Source organism: Caretta caretta, chromosome 14 (assembly GCF_965140235.1).
Source record: "Caretta caretta isolate rCarCar2 chromosome 14, rCarCar1.hap1, whole genome shotgun sequence".
Classification (NCBI taxonomy): Eukaryota; Metazoa; Chordata; order Testudines; family Cheloniidae; genus Caretta; species Caretta caretta.
In genome coordinates this window covers 14,921,349-14,940,457 of record NC_134219.1, presented here as the reverse complement: position 1 = coordinate 14,940,457, position 19,109 = coordinate 14,921,349, and the positions used below count along the sequence as shown (strand labels likewise).

Below are 19,109 nucleotides of genomic sequence, written 5' to 3'. Positions count from 1 at the left end.
TCCTCCAAGCTCCCTAGAGCAGCTGCATGGGATGAAGCCAATCAGGGCCCAGCAGGCCTGTATAAAGGGAGCTGCAGGGCCAACAGGAGTTCAGTCTGCTGTGGACTGGAAGAGGAAGAGGTGGTTCTGGCAGGCTGTAAGGGTCAAGGCAGGTAGTTGCTGCTAGGAACCAGGGGAACAAGGAAGGTGCTGCTGGATGGCTGCAGGGACTCAACAAAGATAAGGGTTGTGGGGAATTGACAGTTATTTAAAGGGATGTGGCTGCTACTTAGAGGATTTCTGGGTTGGGGCCTGGAGTAGTGGGTGGGCCTAGGTTCTCCCCCACAATAACCACTGCGGACATGGCTGTACCATGAGAGAAGGGAGTTTTAGACAGGCTCAGGGAAGGGACTGAACATAGAACTGTTACCCTACTCCTAGAAGGGGGCTAGACAGAGACTGACTCAGCTAGAGGGCCAGAAGACTAAAGGTCAGGTGAAGAGTCATAGACTTGTATGACTGGAAGGGATCTTGAGAGGTCATCTAGTCCAGTCCCCTGCACTCATGGCAGGCCTAAGTATTTTATAGACCATCCCTGACAGATGTTTGTCTAACCTGCTCTTAAAAATCTCCAATGATGGAGATTCTACCACCTCCCTAGGCAATTTATTCAGTGCTTAACCACCCTGACAGGAAGTTTTTCCTAATGTCTAAGCTAAACTGCCCTTGCTGCAATTTAAGCCCATTGCTTCTTGTCCTATCCTCAGAAGTTAAGGAGAACAATTTTTCTCTCTCTTCCTTGTAACAAACCTTTTAGGTACTTGGGAGGAAGTCCTGGGGGTACTGCTCCATCCCAGAATAGGAACCTTTGCACATAAGCTTGCTTAGTCAGGTACTCAGATAGGCCCTGCTGGTCAGACTGAGGATCAGGGAGGGCTGCAGAGATGTTGTCAATAGAGGGGTAAAGTGATGGGGTTTGTTGGATTGTGAAGGGATTGAGCCCAAAGAGCTGCAGGATGTTTTGGAAGATTTTGGGATAGGCCCGGTTGGACAGTATACCCCAGGAGGGGTTTGTTTTATTTAGTTTCGTACATGGACTATGTGTAACTTGGATGGAGGGTTGAGTCACTAAAGGCTTGCCTGATGACTGCAGCGGCTGATGCTGGGGGGGGGGGGGGGGGACTGAGAGCAGAGGAAAGCGGGAGGAAAAAAAACTGCAGACATACTCGACTGGAAAGGGTGCTTGCAAGAGGTGGGTGTGACACCACTATAGACAGATTAATCTCTACTGTAACAAAGTCCCCAAAGTCAGTGTATTCAGACCAGAGATGCATTCTGTTTGTTTGTTTTGTTATTGCAGGAAGAATGAGGGACTGTGATAAGGAGGCCATGTAGCTGTGTTGGGGCACATGATTTTGAGGGTAGGGAGTAGAGAAGCAAGGGGGACTGGAAATTTGGCTTCTGATCTCCATTCTGTGTTACTTTGTGACCTTTGTCAAGTCATTGAGTCTCTCTGTGTCCCTGTTTCCCCCCATCTGTAAAATTGGGCTAATACTTGTGATCTCCCCCCGCCCCTCCCCCCCCGGGGGGGGGGGTTGGGACATTTAATCAGTTAATATTTATGAAGCGTTTTAAATGTTTGGATGGAAGGTGTTTTAGAAATACTATATATTACTATTACTTGAGATTAGACAGATACAAAGTTCTAACCTATGTAAGTATAGTGGGTGATTTACCCAGGATGGAGCACTAACTAGCCAGTCAGGATTTGCATTTTCCAAATAACACATTACTAGGTGCAAGGTCATTCCAGGATATCCATTTGCCCGTGGTACTTTGTGAGATGTCATGAGAGAATGAATATGTGACAGATATTAGTCATGTTTCTTAATGCACTTTTGGAAGGTGCTTGGATATTATGGTGATGAGCATGGTATAAGAACCTATATAAGATAGAACAGAATCTGGTTTGATGCAGTGCCAATGTATTGCAACAGAATGAGATTCTGAAACAGCAGCATCTCACTGCATTATCATGTGGATCTTTTGACACACAATCAGTACGGTGTGTTACATTTTGAAGTCCTGTTGTAGATCTACTTGTGTGTAATGTTTGAGGCTGCACTATGATTATCTTGGTGTGATCAGGTTTTGAGATGGTGCTACCTTGTTGTATCTCATCACAATGTTTTGAGGCGTCCTGCTGCAACACAACGGTAGCATTTTGAGGGCAGTGGGAGTCATTGCTTTGTTACAGCATGAGGATAGTCTTAGGTGGGTATGGTGGTGTAACTGTTTTGAGGTGGTGGCCTCACATTGGATCACAGGAATATGACCTTTGGAGGCAATGACATGGCATGAGATCATGACACCATGGTGTGGTGACTTTCTGAGACAGCACCAACAGCATGAAAGCAGTTTTGAGGCGTTTGGTGCAGGGTGGTGCTTGGGTTAAAGATTAAATTTGTGGGCCCACATCTCAAACTGTAGTGCAGCCAGGCCAGACCCAGTCACTCGCTGTGTGGGGGATCCAGCAGTTCCAACTTTGCCCCCTCATAAGGAAAAAGCTGTGGAGAGAGACTGGGAATTTGTCTGGCCTTATGTAGTTGAGCCAATCAGAAGGGACTCAAGTGAGTGACAGCCAATCTTTCCATTCAGCAACAAAGGGACCCCGGCACCAAAGGCAGACGATTGTCTGCGAGAGGACGTATTTCTCAACCAATCAAGTTTAGGGATAGGAAAGAGGGCGGCCTCTTACCACTCAGAATACAGGCTGAAGCAGGACAAAGCACAGAGTGGCGGCTCTTCGCCCAATGGCGGATGGGATCGCTTTTGAACCGTCCAATGAGAGAGCCGGAGGGCGGCACGTCTTTTTGCGGGTATAAAACCAGCTGCTGGGGCAGGGGGCGGTGGCGGCGGCTGGCATTTGTTGGCGGCGGCGGGGAGTGCAAATTATCTCCTGCCGGCCTCTCGCTCCGGAGCTTTCGCCTGTCTCTCCCCGCCATGACGACCACCACCACCTACAAGGGCGTGGACCCCAACGGCAGGAACAGCTCCAGGTCGGTGATGGGGGTCAGTGCGTGCCCCGGAGCCGTGGGGGAGCGGTGCGGGGCCCGGGGCTCCAGGGGGAGGCGGGGGCAGGGCTGACTGGTCTCTGGGACCGTTTCCCGGGGGGAAGACCAGTGACTGGGCCGCCGGAGTGAGCCAGCGGGGGCCGGGCGCTGAGGGACCCCCCCCGTCCCTGGGGTAATGGTGAGGGGCTCCCTCTCCCGAAGGATGGGGTGCATCCGGGGTTCAGGGGGAGGCAGGATGCTTTAAAGCCCCGTCCCCGGGGCAGGAGCTGGGGTGGGTGGGGGGGGGGGGGAGATCTAGTTCAGCCGTGCGGGTGCCTGGGCTGCTCTCCCGGGGCTGGCAGGCGGCGGGGATACGGCCGCACCCAGCCGGCATGTGCTGCCCGTGGGATTCGCTCTTTCTCGCTGCGAAGCCCTGACGCAGTTGCCTGGGGACGAGCAGCAGCAGGGCTGGGAGCGCGGCAGACCCGCCCCGGGCTGCTGCGGGCGGCTGTGGCTGCTCGCCGAACAAAGGAAGGAAGCTCGCTGCCCAGCCACGCAGCCGGATTCGCCTCTCAGTCCCTCCCCAAAACCCCGGCACCGTCCTCCCTGCAGTCCCTTGTGCCGCTTGGCCTTTGCTATTCGTATCTTGTTCCTTACTCCAGCGGAGCTGCCCCGGGAGGGCTTCCTATACTGGGTGGGGCTGGAGCAGGTTCTATTGTCTCTTGTCTGTAGCCTCTCTACCTGTTAACCTTAGCAGGGGGCAGTGGTACACTTGTAACTCATCACGCATTCATTCATCTAAGAGGCTGCTCCTATTCGGAGACAGTTGCTGCAACTTTATGGAAGATTTGATCCTGCCAGGGTTTAAGGTGTCTATGTTGTTAAGCTCATTGTGTACCGTTATTTCAAATGGATTACAGGCAGATAGATCTCCAAGAGCGTGATCCAGTGCTGGGGGAAAGTGAAGGCACTACACTGCACATCCTTTCTCCACTGATCACAACCTGCAGTGTTGCATTGGCTATTCTTGGAGGGGGGGGGGGATTCCCACATAGGGAGCCATTTTGAGGGGGCAGCAAACAAGGGCTATGAGACTGCTGTAGAAAAAGAAAGGGATAAGGGGACAAGAGAGAGCATGCTACTAGATCAGGGAAGCCATGGTTTGTCTAGAAACAAAGAGAACTTAATGCATAGCATTCTATAAGAATCCTCTCAAACTAAATTGAACTCATGGATTTCAGTGGTGCAGTGTAAGATGAGGCAGTGTATAAATCATGCTATTCTGGGCAGGGTGGAACTGAGGCAGATGTTTTTTGGTAAGTCATTGTTTTAAACATGCAGAAATTTCCTATTGAGGATTTGGGAATTTAAAAGGTCTCTCTGTTGCAAGAGCTTTTTCTTCATGGCGCTTATGTTGGTTTCTCAGCCTGTTACACATTTCATTGGATTTCATGCAAAGAGCGAGCAGTGCCTTTCTGAAAGTGTGGCTGTCAGCTGTTGCAGGGCAAATGTAAAATCCTGGGATTTGGGTGACGACTAAAAAGCATTTCAGTTCACCCTTAGCTGGGTGACTGAATAGAATATCAGACCTTATATGGAAGCTACGCTTAGCAATTCGCTTGGCTACCCTTTTGTATTTCTGCTTGATTCACCAGGATGTCTTAAGTCTGTTTGACATCAGTCTGCAGAGGAAATGATTGTCACTGCCCTGTAAAGTGGGGGGGATATGGGTTGTGGATGCAAGCCCTTGTTTGAACACTCTGCTCGAAGAACTAATAAATGTGGCAACTGATGATATGGAAGACAATAAAGGAAGTTTTCACATTTGAACACTTTCCCTAGAAGGATAATTTCTCTCTATCAAATATAGGAGTCCATTAAAAATCATCTATTGAATATCTGAACAGTTATACCAAACTACATAACTCACAAAGGGGGAGTAGGAAATCATAAAGGTATATGTGCATTCTTAAAAGCTGTTAATTTTGATCTACTTGGTAGTCTGTGGATTCCCCTACTGTATGTTCCGTTTGTAGGGGAGAATTGGATGCTGTACAGAATCCCCCACCATACACTAAGGAGCAGTGCAAATGTTAGGTTTTCCCTGCTAAAGATTTCTTACAAATAAGTTTAAAAACTCAGTTCAGTTCTAGGATATTAAACAAATGAATTTTTAGGTGTTGTGTTGCTTGCTCTTAGCTGTATTTGAGGTTAGCAGAGTAAAGAAGTGATGTCTTGTGTTCTGCCTTTAGTGTAGTAGACTTAAGGTCTGGAAAGATCAGAATTAATTCCTGGCAGTGAACAGCCATATCTGAGTCAAAGGCTCAGTATTCCAGCTGTGTTTGAATTTGTGTTTGAATTTTTGCATAGTGAGACTCTATAGACCTCTTTCTACTGTAGGCTAAGGACCAAAAGTTTGGGAAACTGCACGAAAAAGGATTGGGATGCTGTCCACTTCACTATCGTAGAATCATAGACTGTCCATTTTTCATAACTTGGATCTGAACTTTATATGAAAGCAACTTCATTTGATACCCTGAATCAACAACTTTGTCAGTATTTTGAACTTCAACTGAGCGCTGTTCATGTTTCTCATGTAGCCTCATAAGTGGTGGTAATCTTCTGAGATTTCTTTGGTTTCCTCAGCTGTTACTTTTGATGAGCTAAAGGGATGCTATGCTGAAGAAAATAAGCTTTGAATTCCTTCAGCCATGAAAGTGTTGAGCTTTCTTGCTTTCACTTCTTGACTTTCAGGAGGAGGTACCAAACAGGCTTCTTCATGTGTCTTCCTGATCAAGATCTCACTGCTAGATTTTATTTATTTATTTTTTTTGAGCTCTATAGACATGCCAGGACTTTTTTGCTTTGCAGCTAAACTCTGCCCCTTAATAATCCCTGCTCAATACAGATGGCACTCAGGCAATTTTTACTTTAAAGCTTTTTGGTTCATCTCTTTAATTCAGGAACCTGCTGCATGTTTGGGTTTTAAAAAAGTTGGAACAGTTACAAATAGTCTGGAATCTAGACATGATCAGTCATGCAAATAGTACAGTGGTTCATGAGTCAAATGTTGGTCTCTGCCACATTGCTTATTTCAAGATTAATTTCGATGGGGTGTTCTAATGAATTTGGCTGTTCAGTAGTTGAAAGATTGGACTCTAAGATAAATAGAAGGCTTTTTTGGCTCTGAGTTTGAAAAATGTAGCATCTTTCACTGATCCTGGGACACAAGGATAAATGGAGCTGGCTGTTCTGTTTTTTCCTTGTTTGGCTGTCTTTAATATTTAGTGTTGTAAATTGTACAGTATCTCTACAGTCCTCCGATTAGCTACCAAAAATATGAATAGCAGTGACAGAACAAATGTGCCTGTGCTGTCCCGAAGTATGTTGTAGGTCCAGGAGTGAACTACAAGCATAACCCATTCTTGGTGCCAATCTGGTGCTCGGCTTCTGAGTGCCAACAAGTACAGTGCTGGCCAGTGTTATTCACCTGTTCATTGTGAAAACTAATTGCCTTCTGAGTAGCTTTTAGACCATTATGAAACTGGGCTGAATTTAACCCTTTGTTTAACCCATGTGATTCTATTATATTACTGTTCCCAGAGCCATCAATCCCTTTGCTTACCCAACCACCTTTTGTATAATACTTCAGTAACAGTGGTGGTAAAACTCTTGAAATATAAGATTGTCACACTGAATCTTTCTCCAGGGTATTGCGCCCTCCAGGTGGAGGTTCCAATTTCAACTTGAGCTTTGATTTGCCAAAAGAGCAGCCTGTGCGAAGGAACAAAATGGCATCCAACATCTTTGGTCTTCCTGAAGAGAATCCAGTTTCTAGGGATGGCTCAACAGGTACAGCTTCACTTTGGTTTCAGTGTCTATTCTAGTGACTATATTCTAATTTTGTAATGCTTTATGGAAAAGGCTGTGGGTGACCCCTGGAACTGTGGAGCAGAATCATTAGCATCCTGTAGTGGATGCAACTGATGACTCCTAGTACAGAGGAAAGATGGCTTAGTAGTTAAACCACTGGCCTGGAATTTGGGCAATGTGGATTAATCTCCCATCTCTGCCACACATTTTCCGTGTGATCTTGGACCTTAGTTTCTCTGTGTAAATGGGGAAAAAGTAGTACTACTTTCATGATGGTGAGACACTGAGGATAGATTCACTAATGTTCGTGAGGCATTTTAATACTGCAGTGATGAGAAGCCTAGATGCCTAGGATGAAATCTTGGCCTGCTAGGATTTTGCTAGTTCATCAGAAATAAAGCTTTGGATAACTGTGCCAGTCTGCTTTCTTGTAGGCTGACTTTACATCCTAACTAAGACAAACTTCTGCTTTCAGGGGCCATGCCCAGAGGTGTCAGAGAAGATTCTGAACCGTCTGGACCCCAAAGGAAAAGCTCTTCTGATGCAAACTGTGGGGACTCTGTAGATCCAAAGGTCAGTGACTATCAAAAGCTTGTGCTGTGCTTGTGGCTGCTTAACCACTGCTAGTAAGGTTGTATGGTAGGAAAAGGGCTTAAAGGCAGGTAGGTGGCTTTATTGTGGCCTCTTACTTTCTACTTGGAGAAAATATGAAATCTCCCTGCATCTCTGACATGCTGTGGGCTTTCAAATAAATAGAGAGTTCGAGATTATTTTTAAACTGGGTGCTCAGTAAAACTTTCTGGCTTGTCCTATCCTAAAATCTGGTAATGGTGAGGAAATCCGTGCCTTAGCCACAAGTTCAATATCATTACCAGCATTTTTGCTTGTAAAGTTCAAGCTGCAGGGCTCTTTAATCGGCTGGGGGAAAGGGGGGACAAGTGTTGGGGATGCCAGCTTTGTGCTGGAGTGTAAAACAAGTAGCCTGGATGCTTGTGTAATGAGTTCCATGGCTGTCATCTACAGGGAGCAGCAGATGCACTAGCCTCTGTATGTGGTCTGGCTTCTTGGGGCCGGGGGGACGACGACAAAACCATGCTACTAGCACAGGTTTTTGCTTAGTATGTGATTCCAAATCCTGGAGAAATAAGATATAGAATAGTAGCTTCTCTGCAGATAGCAAAATTGGGGAGGCTAAAGCAGACTTCACATCTGTGATTCAATTCTAAAAACTAGTCCTCTCACAATCTAAAATTCAGTAATTTTCAAGAAAAGATAAACTGGGTAAAGTATAGCCCCCAGGTATGATGATAGGACAACAGATAAGTGTCTGGAGACCTTCTGTTACTCCTATTTAAATAAAAAGAGAAGGAGTACTTGTGGCACCTTAGAGACTAACAAATTTATTTGAGCATAAGCTTTCGTGAGCTACAGCTAGTCTCGAAGGTGCCACAAGTACTCCTTCTCTTTTTGCAAATACAGATTTTAAATGGTATCTAAGTCACAAAGACAGATTAAAGTTGGCTTTTTTTGATCCACAACAAGATTTATGTGTGTAGGAAATGTCTTGCTTGCTAAATTGGAACATAGCAGCTGTAAATTTCATCTAGTGATTACAGCAGAAAACCAAAGTAAGCTGTTTGGTTTAATTGTATTACATATTCTGTAGCCTGCAGAGGTTGACTTTGTGAACATAATTCCTCACACACAATCCTTCACTTGCACAGTAGCTGTATCTGCAAACAGTTTAAACTTGTCTAGTATAGTCCAGCCCAGAATTTAAGAGGTACATATACATGCTTCAGCCTGTCTCATATAATTATGTTGAGATCAGTGGAGCTGTGTCAGCTTACACCTTAGCAACACGCACACAATTCTGATAAGACTCATTAGCTCACTGTGTTAAAGGGTTGATCTGCATCAAGGAAATGACTTAGTAGTGTATCGATTGCCAGCAACAGTTTAATTTTGGGCCCCAACCTGGTGTTAAACTATCTCCTAAAGCAAGTAAGGAAATTTTCAATGCTGTTACAGAAAATGTAATTGGGACTGAGTGGAAGGTGAGCCACCTTTTGAGAGAGCCAGTGTCAGGAGGGGTAAGCTTCCTAAAGCAGAGGGGGACAAACTGAAAATAATTACCCACAATATATTTAAAACTAACTTCATTGCTTTATGGCTGTAAAATGTAACTTATCATAGAATATAAGGGTTGGAAGGGACCCCAGAAGGTCATCTAGTCCAACCCCCTGCTCGAAGCAGGACCAATTCCCAGTTAAATCATCCCAGCCAGGGCTTTGTAAACTTGTGTAAAGTTATCAAAGTAAACTCTTTCTAATGAAAGATGTTAGATGAACAGTATTGCACTAGTGCTCTAGCCATCTGGTTCTTGCACACATGGGCACAAGACAAGTTTCTTCATGTCGTTGTAATCCTGGCCTTTAGAGTGAGTAGCATCTATGCCCATTCAATCCTTACCACTATGCTCTTATAAACAGACATGTCTGTATTTAAAAACACAGAGAGATCTAATTCGTTTCCCTGATCGGTTAGCAAAATGTCATTCTAGACATTTGGTTGAATTGATCACCTCCATAGGTGTAAAAAGAAAAGGAGTACTTGTGGCACCTTAGAGACTAACCAATTTATTTGAGCATGAGCTTTCGTGAACTACAGCTCACTTCATCGGATGCATATCGTGGAAACTGCAGCAGACTTTATATACACACAGAGATCATGAAACAATACCTCCTCCCACCCCACTGTCCTGCTGGTAATAGCTTATCTAAAGTGATCAAGCTGGGCCATTTCCAGCACAAATCCAGGTTTTCTCACCCTCCACCCCCCCCCCCACCCCCCACACAAACTCACTCTCCTGCTGGTAATAGCCCATCCAAAGTGACAACTCTCTACACAATGTGCATGATAATCAAGGTGGGCCATTTCCTGCACAAATCCAGGTTCTCTCACCCCCCTCCAAAAAACACACACACAAACTCACTCTCCTGCTGGTAATAGCTCATCCAAAGTGACCACTCTCCCTACAATGTGCATGGTAATCAAGGTGGGCCATGTCCAGCACAAATCCAGGCTTTCTCACACCCCCCCCCCCTTTTCCCGGGGACGGACGGACGGGGACACACACACACACAAACTCACTCTCCTGCTGGCAATAGCTCATCCAAACTGATCACTCTCCAAGTTTAAATCCAAGTTTAACCAGAACGTCTGGGGGGGGGGGGGGGGGTAGGAGAAAACAAGGGGAAATAGGCTACCTTGCATAATGACTTAGCCACTCCAAATTTCCCCTTGTTTTTTCCTACCCCGCCCCAGACGTTCTGGTTAAACTTGGATTTAAACTTGGAGAGTGGTCAGTTTGGATGAGCTATTGCCAGCAGGAGAGTGAGTGTGTGTGTGTGTCCCCGGGAAAAGGGGGGTGTGTGTGAGAGAGCCTGGATTTGTGCAGGAAATGGCCCACCTTGATTATCATGCACATTGTAGGGAGAGTTGTCACTTTGGATGGGCTATTACCAGCAGGAGAGTGAGTTTGTGAGAAAACCTGGATTTGTGCTGGAAATGGCCCAGCTTGATCACTTTAGATAAGCTATTACCAGCAGGACAGTGGGGTGGGAGGAGGTATTGTTTCATGATCTCTGTGTGTATATAAAGTCTGCTGCAGTTTCCACGATATGCATCCGATGAAGTGAGCTGTAGCTCACGAAAGCTCATGCTCAAATAAATTGGTTAGTCTCTAAGATGCCACAAGTACTCCTTTTCTTTTTGCGAATACAGACTAACACGGCTGTTACTCTGAAACCTCCATAGATGTGACTGGCAATGTTTCTTCTGATCAGCAGAATACATGCATTGTCCACGGTGCCGCCTTGACATCTGATCTGGAAAATCCAGCATCCCAAGATTGCTTCCTGTTTCTGCATTCCCACAACTCAGAGGGCTCTGCTAGGCATAGAGAAGCATGCTAGACTAGCTTTGTTTAGCAGTCGTTGCTAGGTGGGGCCTGGGTGTTCAGTGCCGCACACTGTATCTAATATTGAAAATGCATTGCAAAGTACAGGAAATAATGTGTTGTCTCTTGTAGGATGGGGAAAGCGGTGAAACTTTTGGTGAGTAACTCTGTCCCTTTCTGGTGTCTAACCTGTGTAAAGTCTTTCAGGAACAAATGAAGTTCTGGTGCATTTGAGGTGTTGGAAGGAGATATCTAATATAATCCAGCCTGTGGTTACCTCTTGGGTCCTTCAAAAGGGTGGTGACTCAAATATTTCCAATATTTGATTAGATGTAGATGGAGTCTAATTGCAGAATGCCTCCCCCCCCCCTTTTTTTTTTAACCCATTGGATTTGGGGTCACAGCCTGTTCTTTTGCCAGCAGTAAAGTTAGAGCCAAGAAGTCTGCATTTGGGACTAATATTACAAGGGAAATAGAGTTGAGGAGGGACAATCCCTAGGTCTATTAACTGCTGCACTGCACCATTTTAAGTTTAATACCTACATTTTATTTAACCTAAATCAAATAAATTTTTAATGTGTGACTATAGGAGTTATGAAGTTTTCTAAGACTTATCATTAGCGTCCTTAATTATCGGGGATGCCACAAATGGATCATTAGTACTAGGATTTTAAAATCAACGTAGATGAAGCTTTGTAAATGACTTTTAGTTTCTGAACATTTTGCTGACACTTCAAAGATACTGAGTTCAGACACCATGTAAATATTAAGTTCTGGGTTTAGTTTTATTTAGCGTAAATTCAAAATAAAGTGAGATGAAATGTGGCTGTCTTGCTGATCTTTGTAGCTATTTGTCCAGTATATGCCGTTATACAGGCAAAAGTGGTCTCTTAGCTGTTGAGCCAGGTGCACAATATGGATTTGCTTGCAGCAAATCTCCTAAATGGAGACAGAGTGAAGGTAATTGCCAGTGTCCCAAGTTGGCAGCAATCACAAGAAGCAAAATCCATCTGTTTAGTGCAAAATGCAACTTGCAAATCTGTTCCAAAATGAATATGCAGCTCCTAACACTGTCCTTTGATCAGACAGGATTTGCACACTTGAAATTGAACACTTTAAAGAGCCACACTTGAACATGAGTCAGTTTCCTGCTTCCAGAAAGAACTTTCAGAGCACGCATAAGGTTCATATTTTTGTCAAAGCTGAGCTTTCTTCACTAAGCCAAATGGATACTCAGTAACAATCGGGATTTGTGCATGATTCCTTAGGGCAATGGTGTCTACCCCATGCCCATTAAGGCTCTTAATTATGGCCCTTGAGGAGGGTGACTGTTAAGTGGAATTGGTATTCGATTATAAATTGAAAGTGCTATTAATATTCATGTAATCTTTTAACAAGCCCCTTGAAATCCTAGGCTCACTCTTTTTTCATGTGTATTCATGAAACTTTTAATCTGATTTCAAGTTCATAAAGCTAATAGTTTTTTCTCTTGGTCTAGCACTCTACTTTATTTGGACTATCATCTGAATAGCCTTGCTATTCATGTACTGAGGGCATGCTTCCTCCTGAAGCTGATTTATAGTGCCTTTTCTCCACCTGGAGGTAACTGAAAGCCTTGTGGTCTGTCATTAGGGGCACTGGCAGCTTGAATCTGTTCCTCAGTGACCAAATAGATTTAGCTTCAGCTCTGTTAATCGATCTTTTCACTCAGTATCGTTTTGGCAGGGACATAGTCTTAAATGCTTTACACAAAACCTCTCCAGGATTGGGCAAGCCTAATGTCCTTTGAAAAAGCCAGATGGTACTCAAGTAGGAAACTTGCCTTTCCTTGGTGGATATAAATGGTTACCATCAAATTAAACAATACTTGTAATAAGTGTTTTCTATAACCTGATAAGTTTTCTGTATTTTAAATTTTGTGTATTGGATGACACTTGGTAATTATTTTCACAGATCTACCACTATAGTCAGTTTCCATTTCCATGTGGTCCTTTCACACCAACAGATTTCTTTAAACACAGAGAAATGATTGCCAAAAAATAACACATTGGCAGGAAGACTCAAAAACAAGTATAGTTGTAAAGTGATTCTTAACTCTTTATTTTTAATGTCTTTACCAACTAGTTTTTCTGAGCAGGAGTTTATTATTAGCAAAATAGCCCATGTAAATATGGAAAAGCATTCATACCTTCACCTAGACCCTGGAGGAAAAGACTATTCATGATTGAAGTCTAATGCCTTTCCTACCTTCTTAAATTTACACTAGAAATAGCCCATTTCCTGATTAGAACAAATATTCATTTCTTTTTACCCCAGTACTTCCCTCCGTGCTACTTTTCACACCTGTAAGCTTTAGCTTCAGGATAAAGATCAGCAAACCTGTTAATAGATACATTTCCCGAAGAAAAATCTTTCCTCTTTTGTTCTTAAGTAGCAGCTATGGGCTGGGCTTGACATCTGATAGCCATATAGCTAGTGTTGGTGTGGGAAGAGTATCTAATGCCCCTGACTCAACTATGCAGCTTTCCTTAATGTTTTCCTATGAGCCATTACTAATGTGGTTTAATCAGCATTGCAGTGCAACCAACACCATTACTAGCAGAAAATTTGACTAGTACAAAATATTAATTTTGTAGCTCTGCTTGTAATTGAAACCCCAGGGCTACTGGAATAGTTACTTCCAATTGCACTGGATAGTCAGTCAACCCATTTCTCACTTCTTGATTCAGTTCTTGTAGGTGGCCATGTCCGTGAAGTAAACAGCTATTTAAGCGGCAAGTGAACTGGAGTTGGTTTTCCTGATGCAACATTAGTGGAAATGTTTTGGTTTAATAAACTATTGTGACTGGCCAGAATAAGTTGTGAAGACACAGGCAAACCACTCACACTTAAACCTAATGCCATTGACGTGAGTTGTAGAGGTTCTTACACTCTTCCAAAGCAAGAGCAGAAATGCTAGGGAGGCATCTCACAAAGTCCCTTGTGAACCCTGGCAAATCACTCAATTTCTCCTCTTCTTCCCCCCACCAGTTTGCTGTGGATACCCCGAAGCAAATAGAGTATGGTCAGAACTGCACAGCAGTGTCACTGAGCTATCTCACAATGTCTTTTGATATTCCTATCATGTGAAATGTTACATCAGTCATGTAGGTGAATGTTCCATGTCCCACGTTGCTCATACTTCCAGTCTTGTTCTGATATTTATTGTATTATCTGTCTTTGGTTTCTGAACGGCTCATGGAGGAGTGAGTTTAGACACCTCTGAAGGGGAAAGCTTTCTCTCTGCATTTAAAGTTCCCCATCTCAGTTTGAGGTGGTGCTAGAGGCGCTAAATCCTAATGGGTAAGTGTCTCTTAAAGGATACTCTCTAAAATGGATCATATTCAAATCTAGTCCCTCCCCGAACAATTCTTTTTACTTTCTGAATTAAGACAAGCTGCTTTATGATGAACAGCGCTGCTGCGAGTGTTTAGTAAATCTTCAGTTTTTGCTTACATGGAGTAGACCCTGGTTTTACATTGATCAGGTTGCATGCATATCTTCAGGACAAAATCGAATGGGGTCCTCAAGGAAAAACGTGTTTTCAAAGGGGTATAATCTGTCTGCATCATGGCTCCTAGAACTGGGTTCATAGGATTCATTTACTCTTTGCTGCAAGTGCAGACAAGAGAGCATTCAGTTCTCAACATGAATCGGCAGTCTGTCATAATATTTCTCAGTTCTGCTGAGTAGTGTGGCAGGTTGGTTGCATGAGTCAGCCTGAGGCTTCCAAAGAATTTAGAAGTCTGCTACCTGGTTTAAATGTGCCTATGAGCTAATGGCTCTGGAAGTAAATCATTATATTGTAGATTCCCTCTCCATTTTAACATCCACATTTGCTCTTTCAAATAAATTTGTCTTACTGATATTTTAACTAGGGCTATTTTCTGACAATGTCAGGAAGAAACTGTCAGGGTCTACTTAAGCCAGTGGCTCCAAACTGGTCAGTGAACTGTCAGTGGCCTGGAGAGCTGCTGGATCTCACTTCTAGCTGATACATCAGTGTAAATCACTTATCCACAAGCAGTGGCTCCAGCTGCCATAGGAGCGTTGATGAGACTTAGATATAAGATATGATCAAGACTGGAAAAGCTTGAGAACACCATTGCAATAAATAGCGCTTGACTTTCCTGTACATACTATTGTATGTAGTGCACTGGTCTGAAATAGTGGCTTTCTGATCCCTTTCAAGATTCTGCTGCTTCAAAGGAATATGGATGTAATCTGTAATTCTGCAGGATTTTGTAAAGTGTGGTATCCATTTATCCAGTCAGTTTCAAATCATGCATTGTTACTGTGGATTTTACTATATAAGAGAAGCTTAATCTCTTTGCAAAAAGAAAAGGAGTACTTGTGGCACCTTAGAGACTAACCAATTTATTTGAGCATAAGCTTTCGTGAGAGCTGTAGCTCACGAAAGCTTATGCTCAAATAAATTGGTTAGTCTCTAAGGTGCCACAAGTACTCCTTTTCTTTTTGCGAATACAGACTAACACAGCTGTTACTCTTAATCTCTGCTGGATCATTGGGACTTTTTATATATTTCTGACATAAGAATTAATTCTTTTCCCTGGGTCTCATATAGGTGAGGTTTGCTTCAAGATGTTTAAAATGCCCTGCTCAAAGCTGTGCTCTTGATTAAAATTTGCTGATCAAATACCTTTCATTTAGTCTACTGAGTTGAATAATAATCTTTGTCCAGCAGGAATCTTTCATCAAAACAAGACTTGATTGACTTATCAAAAGGAGTGGGGGGGAGGTGTGGTTCGTGGTTTTTTTTGTTTTGTTTTTTGCTACCACTGATGCTTATTGCCACTCAACCTTGACCTATTCTGTTTAGTAACAGCAAAGCCCACAATCCTCTTCATACTTCCAAAAATACTGAAATAAACGGAAGTAATCAAGACTAGACCTCTAAATAACTGATAAATTGGGGGAAGAAGGGGGATGCATTTTCTGTTAGCTTTTTTTCTGGACTTCATGGTACACATGGCTGGATTTTGATCAAACATGTGACATCCTTCCTCTCACACTCCTGTTTGTAGGAAAACTTATTGTAGATTAACTATGTGGATTGTCCTAAGAGAGCAGAGGGTCTGATGTTCTGGGACAACTGCATGGAAGCTGTCCCAGGCTGCAGCAGAAACTGATCTAGGTGCATCCCTCCTTGCACAAAGATTCACTTAATTAAAACTCCTCTTCCCCAGAAATGGCTATCAATGAGACAAGCTGCATAACTGACTCTAATGAATAGAAAACTCAATAGAGTTGATACCCTAGCAAGCAGCACTTTAATGAATGTGCTACATGTGTAGAGTTCCTGCATGTGTGTTCCTGTTTAGGGTCTTTTAACAGCATTCGAACTAGATGAAATGGCTCACTCTTTTCAAGCAGGCCCACACACTTTAATGTGAATTTTTGGAGGCTTGTAGACAAACTGTAAACAAAGACCACAGAGGTTTAGGAAGGGATTAGGCATTTTATCTCACTCAGCCTAGATCCTGTGGCTCCAGTTTGTGTATTATGCTGTGAATGTAGCATTTAAAACTGTTAAATGCAGAACTCGGGTTCAGACCTGCATTAGTATTCAACGCATGCTGAGACTTTTCACTAGAAGCCGTTAACAGGTTTGATGATCCATAACATGCATGACCACAGGGGTGCTGAAACAATTTGTATAGTGGGCATGCTGAGATTCTTTGAACCAAACTGTAAACCCCATATCTAATGGAATCCACTTCCAGCTGGGCGTGCAGCGGCACCCCTAGTTACAGCACCTATGCATGATCATACTAACAGGTTACTTCTTGCCATGAATTGCGGGCAAGTACTGTTTTGATGGCAATGGAACTAAATTGGCCCCTAAATGACTATAGTCAAGTGTACGATGTGACCGTAGTCTCTCAAGAAGATGTACGTGAAAAAAGTTAATGCTGTCTTGCCAGCAGATGTTGAAGCAGAACGTGGGGGAGAGGTGTACCCTAGTGGAGGGGGGAGTACCTGAGAGAGCAGGAGATTTCCCTTTCTTCTTTTCCATATCAAACACCCTAAAATCTTTTCTTCTAGAAAACATTGAGGCTGATGTAGAAGCTGCTCCAGGCCAGAGTGAAGAAAAAACCCTGCCTGCTGCACCTGTTCCTAGCCCAGTAGCACCAGTACCTGCACCATCCAGGAGAAATCCACCTGGTGGAAAGTCCAGCCTAATCCTCGGTTAAACCCGTTCCTTTCTGACTGTTTTGAACTCGTGTCTGTTTCTTTTCCCCCATGCTTGTGAACTGCACAACTTGAGCCTGACTGTACATCTCTAATTTCTTTCATTAAAAAGAAGCACTTTATGTACTGCCTTTTTTTTTTTTGTTTTTTAAAGAACAAGTTTTTTTCATTTCTGTTTGGTCTCCCCTGGATCTACTGGAAATGACATGTGTTTTCTAGTAGTAAACATGAGGGAAAGCTTTGAGGGATAGTAATTGGCTCTAAGTGTGCTTAGAGGGTTTTTGTACGGCGATTTTTAGAACCTCTTATAGTCAGCCTTTACAAGGGTTTAGAATTCTAGTTGACCAGGCCAGCAAACAATGAATGAGAGCAGACCCCCCTTCACCGCACACAACTGTTGGTTATCCAAAACTTAATTGACTTCCATGTGGTAAATGTCTAAGAACAGTACAGAAGTGTGATCTAGTGTATGCCATGCTGCCTTTAATAAGGAGTATCTTAGAGTTGGACCATTATGAAATCGGGCATGTGCCATATTTAGGGCTGAGATGCCTGTCCTAATACTGGGGAGGGATTTGGGTGTACAGCAGAAACTTAATCCAGTAAAGGTAGAATGAGGTGTGGATCATACCAAGTGAAAATTACAGGGGCATTTTATTATAAATGACTCAGTGCTGTGCATGATCATGCTGGTGCTTGACCATGAGGTGAAAATCTCATCCTTTTAAAATGTGTGTTGTAACTTCACAAAGCTGGACTGTTGCTTAAAAGTAAATAATATAGAAGTTTTGAAGCAGTGTTTCCTGTGTGGGTTTTATTTCTATGTTCTCTCTACTACTGGTACAGCATATCTGATCATTCCTTTGAAATGCTTCCCTCTATTGTTATAGCAATAGTTTAATTAACCTCCATGTAAATAAACAAAAACACATGCAGGTTGTAAATCAAGGAACATCTCACCAGAGTTCAGATAGAAATGGTAGAAGGGTCATCTCTGATCACCCTTGTACTCTATCTACTTAGTATCCTGTCAGCTAGGGCTAGCCCATGATCTGAAGCACAATGGCTTACATTCCCTTTAAAAAGTAACTAGATGTGTAATTCTCTCAGAATGGTACTAAGAGCTTAGTCAAATGACAACTTGTGGCAATGAATTCCACGGGCTAATTACTTCTCTGCAGCCATTTTCCTGTGGGAGGGGAGGGGAAGAGAAGTAAGTGGCTGATGGACCAATTTTATACCAATCACTATGGTCCAGAGGCAAGCATATCAAGACTTATTTTGTTGCTATTTTTTTCCTCTTATATATATGCTAACCTCTTAATTTTTTCAAATGGAACAGAGAAAAGGGGCTCTAGTATTCCTTGTCTAGCTTCATCACTTTGAAGTTCCTTTGCAGTGGTCAGATTTAGCACAAGCCTGCTCTTCCATCACTATACAGGCATGTGTTACACACAGAAAGAGCAAAACAAACAGTGTTAAAATCAGAACTTAACTGGATTTTGGGACAGACTAGGAAAAGTCAAGTGATGATGTTGAGACTCTTCAACAAGTGCTGTGGAAGGGCAAAGACTTAAACTTGTTTGCTCTCCTCCTAATTCTCAGTCTGCCCCAAGAAGGGATAGTGCAGCTAGGTCAAACAGTGATGGGTTCAGCTTGTGTAGGTGAAAAGCTCTAGTTCTCTTCTCTACGAAGTGTGAGGCCTCCTGGAAGCCAGGCCTGAAACGGGTTAGGCCTAAAGTTCAGGCAGCTGCAGGAGCACAGGGTTGGTTGGTGGTTTAATGACTTCAGGAGAGGCATGGGCAAGAAAGCACTCCCACAACTGATCTGGCCAAGCCTGCTACCTCCCGAGCCCCACGGGCTAGCCCCCCAGCAGGACCTGGCCCGGGTGAGCTTCGGCACGATCTGCAGGAGCGGATTGCAGCGATGGAGGATTTCCCCACTCGCTGCTCCGGAGCCCAGCCTCTTCCGTGAATCCATCCACCCATTGG

At 43.6% G+C, this 19,109-nt stretch overlaps 1 protein-coding gene across 1 annotated transcript; it reads left to right on the top strand.

Moving 5' to 3' along the window:
- The first annotated feature begins 2,870 nt into the window (after window positions 1–2,870).
- JPT1 (Jupiter microtubule associated homolog 1) lies at window positions 2,871–17,911 on the top strand. The gene is made up of 5 exons (XM_048818915.2): window positions 2,871–3,038; window positions 6,742–6,884; window positions 7,381–7,478; window positions 10,999–11,023; window positions 16,972–17,911. Exons 1-5 carry the CDS (start codon window positions 2,983–2,985, stop codon window positions 17,118–17,120), a joined length of 471 nt encoding a protein of 156 aa, XP_048674872.1. The 5' UTR covers window positions 2,871–2,982; the 3' UTR covers window positions 17,121–17,911.
- The last annotated feature ends 1,198 nt before the right edge of the window (window positions 17,912–19,109 follow it).

Bases quoted from the DNA above. Each gene is read 5' to 3' on its own strand.
- JPT1 (XM_048818915.2), top strand. From the start codon at position 2,983: ATGACGACCACCACCACCTACAAGGGCGTGGACCCCAACGGCAGGAAC. The intron at 6,885-7,380 runs GTACAGCTTCAC...TTCTGCTTTCAG, and splicing joins TTCTAGGGATGGCTCAACAG to GGGCCATGCCCAGAGGTGTC. The intron at 7,479-10,998 runs GTCAGTGACTAT...TGTCTCTTGTAG, and splicing joins GGGACTCTGTAGATCCAAAG to GATGGGGAAAGCGGTGAAAC.